Source organism: Strongylocentrotus purpuratus, unplaced genomic scaffold (assembly GCF_000002235.5).
Source record: "Strongylocentrotus purpuratus isolate Spur 01 unplaced genomic scaffold, Spur_5.0 spur5_scaffold_6, whole genome shotgun sequence".
Taxonomy (NCBI): Eukaryota; Metazoa; Echinodermata; class Echinoidea; order Camarodonta; family Strongylocentrotidae; genus Strongylocentrotus; species Strongylocentrotus purpuratus.
Genome location: NW_022145612.1, coordinates 964703 through 979298, shown reverse-complemented (window position 1 = coordinate 979298; position 14596 = coordinate 964703). Strand labels below are relative to the sequence as shown.

The following is a 14596-nucleotide window of genomic DNA, read 5'->3' as shown; positions in this document are numbered from 1 at the left end:
ATTTCTCTTGTCTCAGGTTGGCAGGTATGCTACATATGTCAAACACCTGTCAGACTCTCAGCAGAATAACACTCTCATAACATAAACCATCTGTCTTATTCCAAGAAAAATTATGTAAAATCTTGATCAATCACAGCAAAAATTTGTATCCTTATTTAATGTCTGAAACAATATCTATAATATTCTCCACAATATTCTTTCTGTTACCATTTCCCTGAATATTTCAATGTAAAAGTGATGGTGTGTTATTGAAGAAAAAGTAGTGAAAATACTTTTATAAAGCTCTCCCTGTATACAGACTGTAGTGTATTTTAATGTAGTCAAACTTTAGTGAGAATTCTATTTCTTGTTGTCTAGGTACACTTATGAAGTTGCACCTGTGTTTACTCTGATTGAGCAAGAAGTCCTCTCAAAGCTGAGAGAATTGTGTGGCTACAAGAGTGGTGATGGTATCTTCTGTCCAGGTAAGACCAACATCTCATTTTCATGGTGACACAACATTTGATCCTGCAACAATTGCTCCAGGCTTTAATTTGTCATTGTTAGGGTTAGATTAGGGTTGCAAAATATGGGTTTTAAGTTAAGTTTTAGGGCAAGGGTTAGGTGTGGTGCTGAAGTTAAGAATTTGGGTAGTGTAGGGAACTGGTTGTGTAGAATATTTGTCATGGGAGCAAGTGTCGTACAACCACTCTTCACATGAGAGGATAAAGACATGTCATACAAAGTAACACATGAGATGATTATATAACAAAATAGGCAAGTGATTCATGCAAATGACTTCATTGTATGATTAAAAGTTGAGTTAAGTTTGGGCACATCTATCATAGGGGGCGCTAATATTCACCGAATGACGTAGTAGTACAAGAGACGTTTCTGTGGTTGCTTGCATGTATCCATCCTTTCTTTCCTACTCTCATGTCAGTACTGTAGCCATGAACTGCATGATGCTCTTGTGCAATGTCTTTCGAAGCTGAAGTATACTAAATAGTTTCAAACATGAAACCTTTTAGTTGCATTTATCAACTGAGTAGTACATGTACGTCCAATGGTTTGTTGCATTATTGTAATGGCCTATATAACAATCATCCTAATACAATATATAAATGCAGTAGTAGATATTGATTAATATTTGCAAGTACAGAGTGTAATTTGATTGATTCTAAGATTAATCAGATTACTTTGGACTTCTCGATTCTGTGCCTCATAGCAGCTTTCACTATCCATAGCTTGCAGCTTGTAAACAAACCTTTTAATAACGTTAACCTGATCCAATCTAATAAATGCATTTTAATTGGATCTCCATCTTACAATAGTTCTTCAAGACACTTTTCCATAACAAAACAACTCAATTGAAATTCTTTAATGAATTGGAAATGGTTTCATGCCTAATTGGCTGCAAGTCTCAAAGACTTTCAGACAGGGAATCCTATAATTTAATCATTTTTTTCCTAATGAAGTTTGGTCTCCCTCAAACCACTCAGAGTGAAATAAGAATTAATTTGGCTACCTTAATAGCTTGCAAAATAATTGGTGGAATGGCATTCGTTTTATTTGATCGCTGCTCATTCTAATGTTGGAATAGAAATACAATAAGCACATTCTGCTTGAACAAGCAGGCCACATTAATGATCATTCAATTCGGGTATAGGGAAAAAGAAATTAATTGTATTTTTTGAAAAATATGTTTGTCTCACACTGTACACTGAATTTGTGTTTGAGCAATGCCATAGACAAGTTCATGTTCTATTTTTGACACACTTCCCCCCTCTAGATTCTTAGATTTGTTTTTCTTTTAAAGTGAAGTACGTAGCCTTGACCTAATGTTCATTATTTATTCGTAAGTTGTAAATTGACTCATTAAATTTCTTTACAAACAACCTTTAGTCCAAGTAGAGCATATAGATAATATATGAGTCAATAAAATGTTGTTAGCTATTTATTTGGAGGGTAAATCATTATGCAGCACAAATACGTTATGATTGTATGATTTTTTTGTTTCCAACTGTAGCAGATTCCATTTAATTCTTTTTGGAAATATTAAATATACAGGTTTTCTTTTCACTCTTAGAACAAAAGAAAAAACAAGCTAACAGCTCTTTGTTTTGTAACGGTGCCCTCATAATAAACAGTGCTTTCTGAATTACATGTATGATACTTTGTATTAAGAATTTTGTCATATTAAGTTAATATGTTATACATGTACATGTACTTCAGTTGTTGATTTATAACTCTATTGATTGACTTTTGATTTATATTATTATTAAAATTTAAAATTATTGTTTTTGTTGATATTGTGGTGGTTGTGGTTGTTGTTGTCATCATCATTATCATAAGTATTATTTGCATCTACTCTACACTGATTTTGGCATGCACAAATGATTTGTCCATTAGATGATTTGACGGGAAAGTTTGAAATAATTGTTTTCTAATCAGGTGGCTCACTAGGTAACATGTATGCAATCAACCATGCCAGGTATATGGTGAATGAAGACTACAAGGAGAATGGTAACTTCAACTCCAAGCCTCTACAAATATTCACTTCTGATCAGGTAAGTGGCCTAAATCAGAAAAGGACAAAAAGTTGGGATAGTGAATTAAATGAAGGAGGGTCAGTTACATTCATTTGCTGAAACATGAAGAGAATATTTTTGTGCTCAGACTTTACAAATTGAGAGAAAATAAAAATGAAAGTATAGCAATAGCATAGTATACACTATGAACATGACTGACAATGAGAGCGGACAAAATATACAGTTCCTCAGGTAGACAAAGGAACATCCCTTCACAGCTATTATGTAAAAAGGTGAATATGCATGTGACACCTGTTCTACACATTTTTACATAATAGCAGTGAAGGGATGTTCCTTTGTCTACCTGAGGAACTGTATATTTTGTCCGCTCTCATTGTCAGTCATTTTCATAGTGATAGCAGTATAGCTTTCTTAAGTTTTCTTGCATTTTGATAGTATCGAGTTTGTTTTAGTATACTCATTTACTTCCTAAAACATGTGGATTAGTAATGAAAGTTAAATATAAACTTATGTAATGTACATTACAACTCAAGTTTTCAGCGCACAAATTTTAAAAATGCAGTGTATTTTAAAGGTAATACAAAGTTTTGGTATGGGGTCATGAATTTGGTTCAAATTAACATATTGGAAGCATATGCGATCCCACAATATTCAGTGATCGTTGTCGCGCTTGAAATCGAGTCTAAAGTTATGAAATTGTAAATAATAAACTCTTTTTGTTGTATAGCTCCCTCTTAAGGTCAAGATATTAATTAAGCTAAAAAACAATGTTTCTTGACTAAAATAGACCGATTGGCTATTCACTTCTGAAAATTATGTATGACAACTACATATTCTGAAATGTTCATGGTCGCAGCTACCATTGTATGGCCGTAGGCGCTATTTGAAATTTATCAAAATTTACCAGGAGCACCGGTAAATTTTTATATTCCATTTTTCTCGAAAGCAGAAATGTTTTAGGGGCTAAATTTTCTAGTGCTTATAATACATCCACAGGGGCATCCAAATATATCAAAATTTTGAAGAATCACTATCCAGCCAATTTTCAATATTTCCCAAAACTTTGTATTACCTTTAATAGTGGTTGTGAAAGTGATTTCACATTTTATTATTTGTTTCAGCGATTCCTCCAATATGTGTGGATTTTGTTTATTTTTCAAACTTTTAGAGAGATTATGGTTTACTTTCTTTTTCTTGCGTTTGTTGAACTTGTTCAATATTACTTAAAATGCAAATGGAGAGGATAATGTAAAATATTGTGATTTAGAATTAAGAATTAAACGAAAAGTAATAAGGAGTGGAAAATCGAAAGGACAAATCAAATGAGAAATTAGAGAAGCAGTACAAAGGAAAAGATAGATAAAGCAATGCAAGGAGATATGTAAGCTAGCTGGACGTATTGACTGAATTGATTTTAAATTATAGAATGAAATTCAATCATGAGGTTTTATTTCTTACCAACAGAGCCACTATTCACTCCTGAAAGGTTCAGCATTCCTGGGGATAGGAACTAACAATGTCATCAAAATAGAAACAGACAAAAAGTAAGTGATAATGCACAAACAGTGAGTGTTTTATATTAAAAATTGATTTTTGTTTATTTTGTTTTGTTTGTTTTGTTTTTGTTTGTTTTGTTTTGTTTTTTGTTTTTTACAAATCAAAGTCAAGGGGAACACATTCTCTTAATAGTAATGACCGACCCATGACCTACATTTACTATATGTCCTAATTAATCCCATAATTAATGTATTTATTTTCCAGTGGTAGAATGATACCAGAGGCACTAGATAGAGCAATTTCTGCTGCAAAGTTGAATGTAAGTATTCTTTCTGTAGTCTATATAAAACTATTCTTTGGTTTAATTTTTCAAGTATATATATCAGGTACATGTTTAAGCGTTGTATTCACATTAAAGGAATGTTTATAATCAATTGATTTTGTATCACATGTACCAGAGAGGGGAATCATGAACTTAATCTGTGTGAGCCTCTGGTTTCTCCTCCCTGTGCAACCGATTGGGATGTCCAGGTACACCATTACATTGGGGTTTTCCCCTAGTCTTATTTGGCTTCTTAATTTGCATAGGTGGTGACTCTCCTCTACATAGGGCCTCCATTTAACGTCCTATCCAAGGGACAGGGTGTTTTTCCCTGTGGAACAGAGGAGGGGCATGTTAACACACAATGCAAGCTTCAGTCTGTCTGGACTGAATTCAAACCCATGGTCGTTGGTTTCACAGGCAAACACTTTACTGACTGAGCCAACTCCTCTTCTTATATATATATATATCTGTTTTACACATGGTCTCACAAGTGCACATTTTTAAGATGGAAATTGTAAAGTCTCCTACTGTATCGTTATCAGACAACTTCAAGTGCTGCAATTTATGCTCTATTTATCTTTAAAATAATATATTGGGTACGTGGGAGATATTAAAGATTATGAGAAAACCTTATTTAATAATTGTTTGCATTGTAACATTTAAAAATCATAAATGTCAATGTGTCCTATTTGCATTGTAACAGGGTGCCATTCCTCTAATGGTAGTTGCTACAAGTGGGACTACAGTCTATGGAGCCTATGACCCTTTAAATGAGATTGCAGACATATGTGTCAAATATGGAATCTGGTTCCATATAGATGTAAGTATGAATATGGAAGTAATCAAGTAATTTAACAGTAGTGATCCTGCCTCGTCACATGACCAATTATAACCATGATCCCATCCCAGACAATTTTCCCAAGAAATTCTGTTTCATTTGTAATGTCTTGGCACAGTGGTAATATAAATTGATGATGAGTGCAAGGGAAACATGTTTTGTGATGTTGTGTGATTTGCTGGTAACGGACCACAGAAGCAGATCAAAGATTCTTTAAAGGGAGAGGGAGGCAAAACGAAGCAGAACAAACAAACAAAGAAACCTTTCAGGTTATATGTTACTAAATAAATCTCTTACAAGCTTTTTTTTCCTTCACATTTTAAAAGTGCCATGAACAGTAGGTGATATTTGTAAGGAGGCACAATATCAGAACAAGGGGGACACTTTTATAACACCTTCCATAAGAAAGACCTGTGTGCAATGAGATCAAATATTTATTTAAGTGTCACTTGATAACAGAATACGTCTGTAAATAAAGTCAGAGAACATGCTATTGATATACCCCCCTCCCCCCTCTCCTCCTTTTTGCAGGCTGCCTGGGGTGGTAGTGCCCTTCTTTCATCTACTTATAGACATTACCTTGATGGCATCCACCGGTCTAACTCAGTCACATGGTGTCAACATAAGATGATGGGGGTTCCCCTGCAATGCTCTGCATTCCTATTGAATGGCAATGTAAGTAGCTGTTCTCCCTTATAAATTGTGTATCAATTGTATTATTATAATGTGTTCTAGAATGTACTGTCTAAGTAATCTAACAGGTCAAATGACTCCACTTGACTGTGCATCATTCTTTCCTACCATGCCTTCCATGCGTAAAGAATTCCCATCAGAAAGTGATAACCCATGGCTAACGGTGATAATGATAATGATAGAGATGTACGTATGCTCATCTTTGAGATGGGACGTAATCACATGGTTCCAAATAGCAAGCACATTGTTGCCCACTCTGAGATGCGCATTATACTGATTGGCTGCTCTTATGGACTGTGATGTCATTCTAAGCATTGTGGCCTCCATGACTGTGTGACTTTTGGTGTTTTTGTTGCTTATTTCTCAACTTTATATTTATATTGTAGACCCTTTTTTATAAAAAAAAAATATCCATGTTTTAAGCTCATGCATTAGGGATGTGCACTGCGCTCGATTAAGTCACACTGAACCTGAAAATGAACTAAACAAGTCTTGTTCATTATCTGATTGTGACTAAACCTACATGTACATGCAGTGTATATTCATTAGTGCACTCAGAAACATGAATTATTTGTATATTTTATCAAACAATATGTAGATCCTTTTAAGAAGCCTTCCAAAGAAGTCATTCATCTTGTAGAAGACGTATAAAACTCACATTGTATGTCATCCTTCCACTATGGCAGGTTTGGTGTGCTTCTCTGCTCTATCTCATTGTCAGTTTGTAGAATTGGCTGATTTTGGCTCATATAGATTTAATGTGTATTTGCCTACATGTAGATTGGGCTGAAGTAGATTATACATGTGCATGAGGAGAACTTTTAAAACCAAAAATTTGGCACAGAGTAATAGTGAGACCCTGAATCGGGTAAACTAGCAATTAAATTAAACCTGCTTCTATTGGTGTTGGTGTTCCTTAAGAACTAGTGGAGCAGTGAATTCAATTCATGACACAGTCCCACATAGGTTTAGTCCCATCTAAATAAACCTAGCTATATAAAACCATTATTTCTTTTTGCAATCTGTTGGTTGGTCATTGATAGGAAACCAAACTATATAAAACTATTATTTCTTTTTGCAATCTGTTTGTTGGTCATTGATAGGAAACCAAAATATATAAAACCATTACCAGTGTTTCTTTGTACAATCTGTTTGTTGGTCATTGATAGGAAACCAAAATATATAAAACCATTACCAGTGTTTCTTTGTACAATCTGTTTGTTGGTCATTGATAGTAAACCAAACTATATAAAACCATTACCGGTATTTCTTTGTACAATCTGTTTGTTGGTCATTGATAGGAAACCAACTATATAAAACCATAACCGGTATTTCTTTGTACAATCTGTTTGTTGGTCATTGACAGGAAACCAAACTATATAAAACCATTACCGGTATTTATTTTTGCAATCTGTTTGTTGGTCATTGATAGGAAACCAAACTATATAAAACCATAACCGGTATTTCTTTGTACAATCTGTTTGTTGGTCATTGACAGGAAACCAAACTATATAAAACCATTACCGGTAATTCTTTGTACAATCTGTTTGTTGGTCATTGATATAAAACCATTACCGGTATTTCTTTGTACAATCTGTTTGATGGTCATTGATAGGAAACCAAACTATATAAAACCATTACCGGTATTTCTTTGTACAATCTGTTTGTTGTACATTGATAGGATACCAAACTATATAAAACCATTACCAGTATTTATTGTTGCAATCTGTTTGTTGGTCATTGATAGGAAACCAAACTATATAAAACCATTACCAGTATTTCTCTTTGCAATCTGTTTGTTGGTCATTGACAGGAAACCAATTTATATAAAACCATTACCGGTATTTATTTTTGCAATCTGTTTGTTGGTCATTAATAGGAAACCCTGATGAACCGATGCATGAGTGCCAAGGCCAAGTACCTGTTCCAGCAAGATAAGTTCTATGACATTAGTTATGATACGGGTGACAAGTCCCTCCAATGTGGCCGTAAGGTAGATGCTTTCCGTCTCTGGCTTATGTGGAAGGCTAAAGGCAATAAGGGCTTTGAGGCAGAGATAGACCACAAGTTTGCCATATCAAGGTAATTATACACTCAAGGTTCCTGCATTTTCATAATTTGTTTTCTTTGCAGCTGATGCCATGATGTAAGCTATTCATTTTAGAATATTGTTGATTGTTTTGTTTTCAGCTGAAGACAGATCACATGAAAAGTGAAAGAATGATGTAGTTCAGTATATCATTAACCCTTTTTGATAGTGCAGGGTTGTCTATACTGATAAATTTGATATTTTGTCTCATATATATAGAATAGGTAATGCTACGGTCACAAAGGTTTGTACAAAATAATTTTGTACCAATCTCCCTGTTTTTCCATTGTCTTCCCAAATTTCCATAGTCTGAAAATCGTTCTTATGGCGTTAGTAGCAGTTCGTAATGGCATTTGTGACCGAGGCTTTAATGAATTGTGAAGTAAGATATCATGGAACATTATTAAATCCAGGTGAAGACTGGAAATGAAAAGAAACAAACACAAAAATTATCTCTTACAATAACAATTCCAATAATTCTTGAGAACTTGAAGCTCCATCAATCATTTGATTGGAAATGTGGGAACACCTGTTTACATAGCTACTGACCATTCCTATTTTAGATGAATGAATGATTCCTATTTCTTGCCTTCAAACTATTGTTCTGAATCCTAGATTTCTGTCTTTTCTTGGATACTTCTCAATTGAAACATACAAAACACACTACGGTATACCTAATGTTGCCTTCAGAGATTTGTATTTTTTGCATTGGAAGCTAGGTTTGCAGGTATGCTGTAATACAAAATGGAAAAAGTGAATGGCTTTTCAGTGATGCCTACCTGTTTAGCTTGCTTAGTGCAATGTGGCACACAAAGAAACATCCGGAATGCAAAATGTATACCGGTAGTTTTATTACAGAGCTATAACCACATTGTTAAGGTATGGAGCTGGTGAATGCATGTGCTATCGTGATTTGGCCAAATTTACCTAAAATTTCATTCAGATATGTGGAGGAAAAAGAAAGACACTCACTTTAAGTCTAATTAGTAACTATTTAGTACACCTTTCGCTTTCGGACGTAACTTTTTGTGCCACTATATTTTACTAAGCTTCCTTGATTAACATTTTGTATGGCAGAAATGTGTTGGCTGTCACATCATTCAGATACATGTATATTGATAGACCTTCTTTGATCCTTCTATGTAGGTATTTCACTCAGCTTCTTCATGAGCGAGATGGATTTGAAGTTCTGATGGAGGTTAGTAATCTAGATCCTTTAAAAATGTTCATCACCAAAATATTCTCAATGTGATGTTGGTCATGGTTATGGAGTTTTGGAAGATTTTCCTGTATTCATAAAGTAGATAATATTCACAGTTTTTTTATTTGCATTTATTCACATGCTGTTTTTATTTTCTAGTTTATCCTTAGTATAGGATTGCTAATTTAGTATTTACTTTTTATAAAGGAATTGATGATTATCATAGCTACTTGTATTTCAAAATATATTAACCATATGGTTTATGTGTGTTCTTCCATGCTTGATACAGTGAGAATTTTTGTTAATTCATCATTAAAGATCAGAGGAAAACATCTAGATATTTTATTTTCTGAGAGCTTTCCTTTAAGGCAATTTCCTTTACTTTTTCTCACACTCTTTGCTTCCACAGCCTCAGTGCACAAATGTATGTTTCTGGTTCATCCCAGCAAGCCTCAGAGATGAGGAAAGAACACCAGAGTTTTGGGAGAGACTTAGTAAGGTGAGAGAATGAATTATTCTACTTCATGATTGCATTTTATTAAAGCTGATATCAAATTGTTTTGTTTAAACTGCCATGGTTTGCTACAGTTCTTCGTGGTAAACTCCCATCAAATCTTGATCAATGTGAGTGATTGAATATGTTGACTTAGGAAAATAGGGAAAAAACGAAGGAAGAAACAAAAATGTGATTTAACCTGAAATTGAAAATGAAGTTTACACCTATGGTGACCTATCTTATTTCTATGTCCACTGGTGTTACATGTAGCGATACTTCAAATCAAGTTGTAAAATGTAAAGTAATTTGGTTGTGCTACACATGCTCTGGTAAATTAGGATCAATTTCTTGCTCTTACCAAATTCTTCACCACAGCCCTAGACAAAACACTGAACAGGATCCTGACCCTATCCCTAACCCTTACCTACATATAAAGCCCAATCACAACCCTAATCCGAAGCAGCTGTCGCCAGAGCAAATGTTGTAGCATCAGTAATTTATAACACTGATTTGAATTGACCTTTGACCTGTAGGTTGCCCCTGCTATCAAGGAAGGTATGGTGTTAGAAGGATCAATGCTGATTGGATACCAGCCCAATGGTGACCACATCAACTTCTTCAGAATTATATTCTCCAATGCACGTGTTACAAAGGAGAGTGTTGCATTCGTTCTTGATGAGATTGATCGTTTGGGACGAGATCTTCAGGTTTAAATCCCTCTCTGTCCTCTCTATTTCTCTCTCTCTCTTTCTCTCTCTCTCTCTCTCTCTCTCTCCTTCCTCTCTCCCTCTCTTCCCCTCTCTCTCTCTCTCTCTCCCTCTCTTCCCCTCTCTCTCTCTCTCCCTCTCTCTCTCTCCCTCTCTCTCTCTTTCTATCTTATTCTAATTCTCTCTCATTCTGTTTTTCTGATTCTCTATCACTTTCATCTTTCCCCTGTTTCTTTGGTCTTAAAGGATATCATAAAATCATAAAGTTGTTCAAACATTATTAGTTTCTCTGTCTGCCACAGGAAGCTTGACTCGCAAGATAGTGTAAAAAATACATTATATTCTTAAGTTTTCTAACCCTCGATCTTCAGTCACGTAAGAATAAATTTCCATATATTTGATTACTACAATGTAGATACAATTAATCCATTTCTTTCCAAAATATGTGACAGATGTAGAATGAATCTCAGTATCGATGTACAAGGGTTGCTTATCATTCATGTGGATATCCCTTCAAATATGAGCGTACTTGTAACAAAGGTTTCCTTCATAAATGTTAATGCCCTATCTTGCATTATGTGTCAAATTCTAAAGACTGCCCTCCTAATCTTTAAAATCATTTTTTTAAACTAACTAAGAAATAATCATGAACAACTGTAACTTTGAGCTACAAATGAAGATAATAAAATAAGGTGTTAATAAAGGTGCTTGCAATGATTTTAGTACTAACAAAAAAGAACAAATATATTTGAAGTGAACTGTAATTGATAACAATTCAAGATATATCATATTTCTATGCATTTTTAGGAAAGTGGATCTGATATCTACGGTACACTAAACATTATAATATCTATCTTTGGTGCCAAACTTTTCATTTTGAAAAAGAATGAATCACTTATTGACTTTAATTATTTGTAAGGTTGCCAAAAGAGCAAAATTGTTGAATGTGTGAAATACACTACTGGGCATGAGTGTCTTTAAGTCATTTTGTTTACACAAAAACTAATCATCTTTTAAATTCAACCTTAATGACAGGAGATATGAATATACAGTCATGTAGTTGTAATTCATGAGGTAAAAATACAGACTACAACCTTGTTGTTGAAAGAGACCCCACTATGAAGAATGGAAATAAAATATTTTAATTTCATAATAGAGAATTTTACTTCAATGAAGATTAGCCTTCAGTGAAAGCTGTATTTGGTCACCTGCACTATGCATGTCATTGTTTAAATGATAATAGGAGAATAAAAAATAGATCAGTGAAATAAGAATGAAATTATTCAAACGCATTTGTTTGATCAAATGCTTATTTTTATGTTTCTTGATTGAACATCATATTGTTTAATTAGCAATAGTGTAAAGGCTGCATTTAAAAAAAAATCTCAGTGATGTCTTAGCATGACATATGTCAATATATTGAATGTGCAATTAATTTTTACCTCTTCATGCTTCTCGTAAATGTATTGTTTGTTTCGGTTTTCAGTCTGTTAAAGTGGAGAGTTTATTTAAGGATTGTTTGACTGAGCTATGCCCCTGCGACAATTGCTTTGCTGACATTTTGTACATTAACTAAATTCCTATCTACAACCCTGGAGCAAACACAATACCTAATCCTAAACCTTCTCTAACAACCAATGCATCCCTGATCCTTTATTCCTCTCATAAAATAAGCCTCAAGCAATTGTTGCTGGAGCAAATTTGTGATAATAACAACTGTGAAGAAAAGCAGCGTGAAATTTGCCATAGTCATTGATACAAAGCTAATACATTCATGATTTATGTACACATGTATATTTATTTCATATAGGGCCGATGTAAAATATGGTAAATTTGTATAAATCTGTGAATGCCCTCTTATCTTTGTCATGAGTAGCAAATCAAGTTGTATTTGTAAAAGTTGGAATTAATGCACAGTTATCTTATCCCTGGAAAGATTTGGCTTACCAGTAGATAGTCTTATCACATATCTTTAGGGTATTGAATGCCCAGTGATTCTGTAAATATGCTGCACCTAATAGCTATGCACAGTAGAGATCTAGGAGTACTTCATAATGAATGTGAATTGTACAATTATACTCCTAACACACAATGTTGGTATTGATGTATTCATGCATGTGGGTGTTAAATTTAGTCTTCTTGAACAATGTGTGTGGTCATGATTAAAACCATCAGGTGGTCTCACTGGCTGTGTGGTAAGTGAAAGTTGTTCAGTGATTTTGGTTACAGCAGGGGGGGGGGGGGTTAGAATCCTCCCTGGTTACAGTATACAGATGCAGTACAGTATCTTTGTTACATAGGCTCAGTACTAAACCCACTTCATATCATATCAATTTATCCAAAAGAACTTGTTACTTTTGCTTCAATATTCCTATCTTATGGTGCGAATGTAGAGTCACATCACTTTGTCATATATATACTTGTGAATCTTTTATAGTAATTTTGAGAAATTAATATATACATTTTATAATGTTTTAGATGTTGAGATGTATGAAAATCCTGCCTTGTACACATTAGAGATATATATTTTATAACCAGTGCTCTTTCAGGTGTCAAATATCTGATCTGGATATTTTTTCTTCTGAGCCCTTTCCTTACTTTAAATTCTTCTTACTTTGAATTTTGAAATGGACAAAATACTATATAAAGGCATTTTCAACTCTTCACCATTATGTTGAGAAAATGTGGAAATATACAGCGTATCTGTATTGTGATTTTACATATTTTAATTGTTTTACATTTACAACTCAGTGAGATATAATTCACCTTCTTTGTTTGCTTATTTGAATATGCCAGTCTGATTGTTGAAAGGGGTAAAGTACATATACAATGTCATCATTTACATATAGGAGTCATGATGGAATGTTGATTTTGCCTTTATAGATTGTCTGTTATCATATTCCAAGTTACTAAGCTTTACTCCTTACAAACTTGTTAGAAGAAGTGCTTTTGGAATGGTCCTGTTAGTTAATATATTATACTATGTGTAATAAAGTATATGATGATTGAAGTCAAGGTGTAAATGATTGTATTGATTTCTTCCCCCTCTCTCTGTACTCCTGTAGGCAGGGCTTAAGGTGTAAATGATTGTATTGATTTCTTCCCCCCCCCCCTCTCTCTGTACTCCTGTAGGCAGGGCTTATTCAGACTTAAGTCAGAAATGTTAAGGGTATGTGTGCAATGGGACCTCTTTTCAAAGTAGGGAATGCTAGGTGTCGAGGGTGAATATTTGGAACCCCTGTTAAGTTAAACTCTGCTGTAGGTTTGAGTGTTACTGCCTAGGGTAGGTGAATGGGTGGTCCCTGCAGTTAAGCTTAGGATAATTATATAACCCGGTAGTCAAATGGCTGATACAAGGCACAGACCGCAGAATGTGAAACCTAACCCACTCACTACTGGAATTATTCCAGACCTGCCAACCTCTGGAGTTCAAAAACTGTATTCTTTAGTGTCAAAAGTTGTATTTTACTGACAAAAGTTGTATTCTTGAAAATAAACACGGATTGTTACGCGGATCAATGCCTCTTATAGTTTCTACCTACAGGAAGAATTTTTTTTATTGATTATTGGTTGAATATGCATTATTTCGTCACGACTGGTGTGTTAGATGAACCAATAAACATCCCCAAATTGCCGATGTGAGATGCTTGTAGGATACTTTACAGGACAGAATGGACATTTTGCCATTGAAAATGGTGGACGCACACAAAATATTAATTTAAATTAAAAAAAAAATAAATAAATAAATAAATAAAAAAAAATTAAAAAATCATTTTTTTTTTTTTTTTTTTTTTTTTTTTTTGAAAATTGTATTTTATTAAGGAAAATCGTACTGTCGTATTTGCTTCTAAAAATCGTACTAAATACGACTAAATCGTTCTGGTTGGCAGGTCTGTTATTCTTTTCCCCGAGACTTAACCCTATTTAGCCCAGGCTATTTTGAAACTGCATAGCCCGGGGGGGGGGGGGGGGGCTTCTAAGGCCCCCCCCCCCCCCCTATGATCTCGGCCGTGAAATGACCGATCGCCGCGAAAATTTGCATACATGTCAAGTGAAGTGTATAGAATACTATGGTAATTTCAATTTTTTGAAAAATTCACTCATTTGCATATTTTAATTGTAATTCAATTCAATTCAAATTCAATTCAAATTTATTCATGTTTTCAACAAAACATTACAAATCAATTATAAGCATTTAAAACAAATTTAAGAAATACAT

At 34.1% G+C, this 14596-nt stretch overlaps 1 protein-coding gene across 4 annotated transcripts in view; it reads left to right on the top strand.

Annotated features, from left to right (window-relative positions):
* LOC575490 (cysteine sulfinic acid decarboxylase) overlaps window positions 1–13387 on the top strand; it is a 39162-nt gene extending 25775 nt beyond the window's left edge. For all 4 annotated transcript variants that reach the window (XM_030971999.1, XM_030971997.1, XM_030971995.1 and 1 more), the window contains exons 5-14: window positions 358–464; window positions 2434–2549; window positions 3996–4075; window positions 4293–4347; window positions 5057–5173; window positions 5723–5866; window positions 7764–7966; window positions 9120–9171; window positions 9584–9673; window positions 10204–13387. In XM_030971999.1, the coding sequence (XP_030827859.1) occupies window positions 358–464; window positions 2434–2549; window positions 3996–4075; window positions 4293–4347; window positions 5057–5173; window positions 5723–5866; window positions 7764–7966; window positions 9120–9171; window positions 9584–9673; window positions 10204–10383 (1144 nt within the window). In that variant the 3' untranslated portion in view covers window positions 10384–13387. The remainder of the gene's footprint in view (window positions 1–357; window positions 465–2433; window positions 2550–3995; window positions 4076–4292; window positions 4348–5056; window positions 5174–5722; window positions 5867–7763; window positions 7967–9119; window positions 9172–9583; window positions 9674–10203) is intronic.
* The last annotated feature ends 1209 nt before the right edge of the window (window positions 13388–14596 follow it).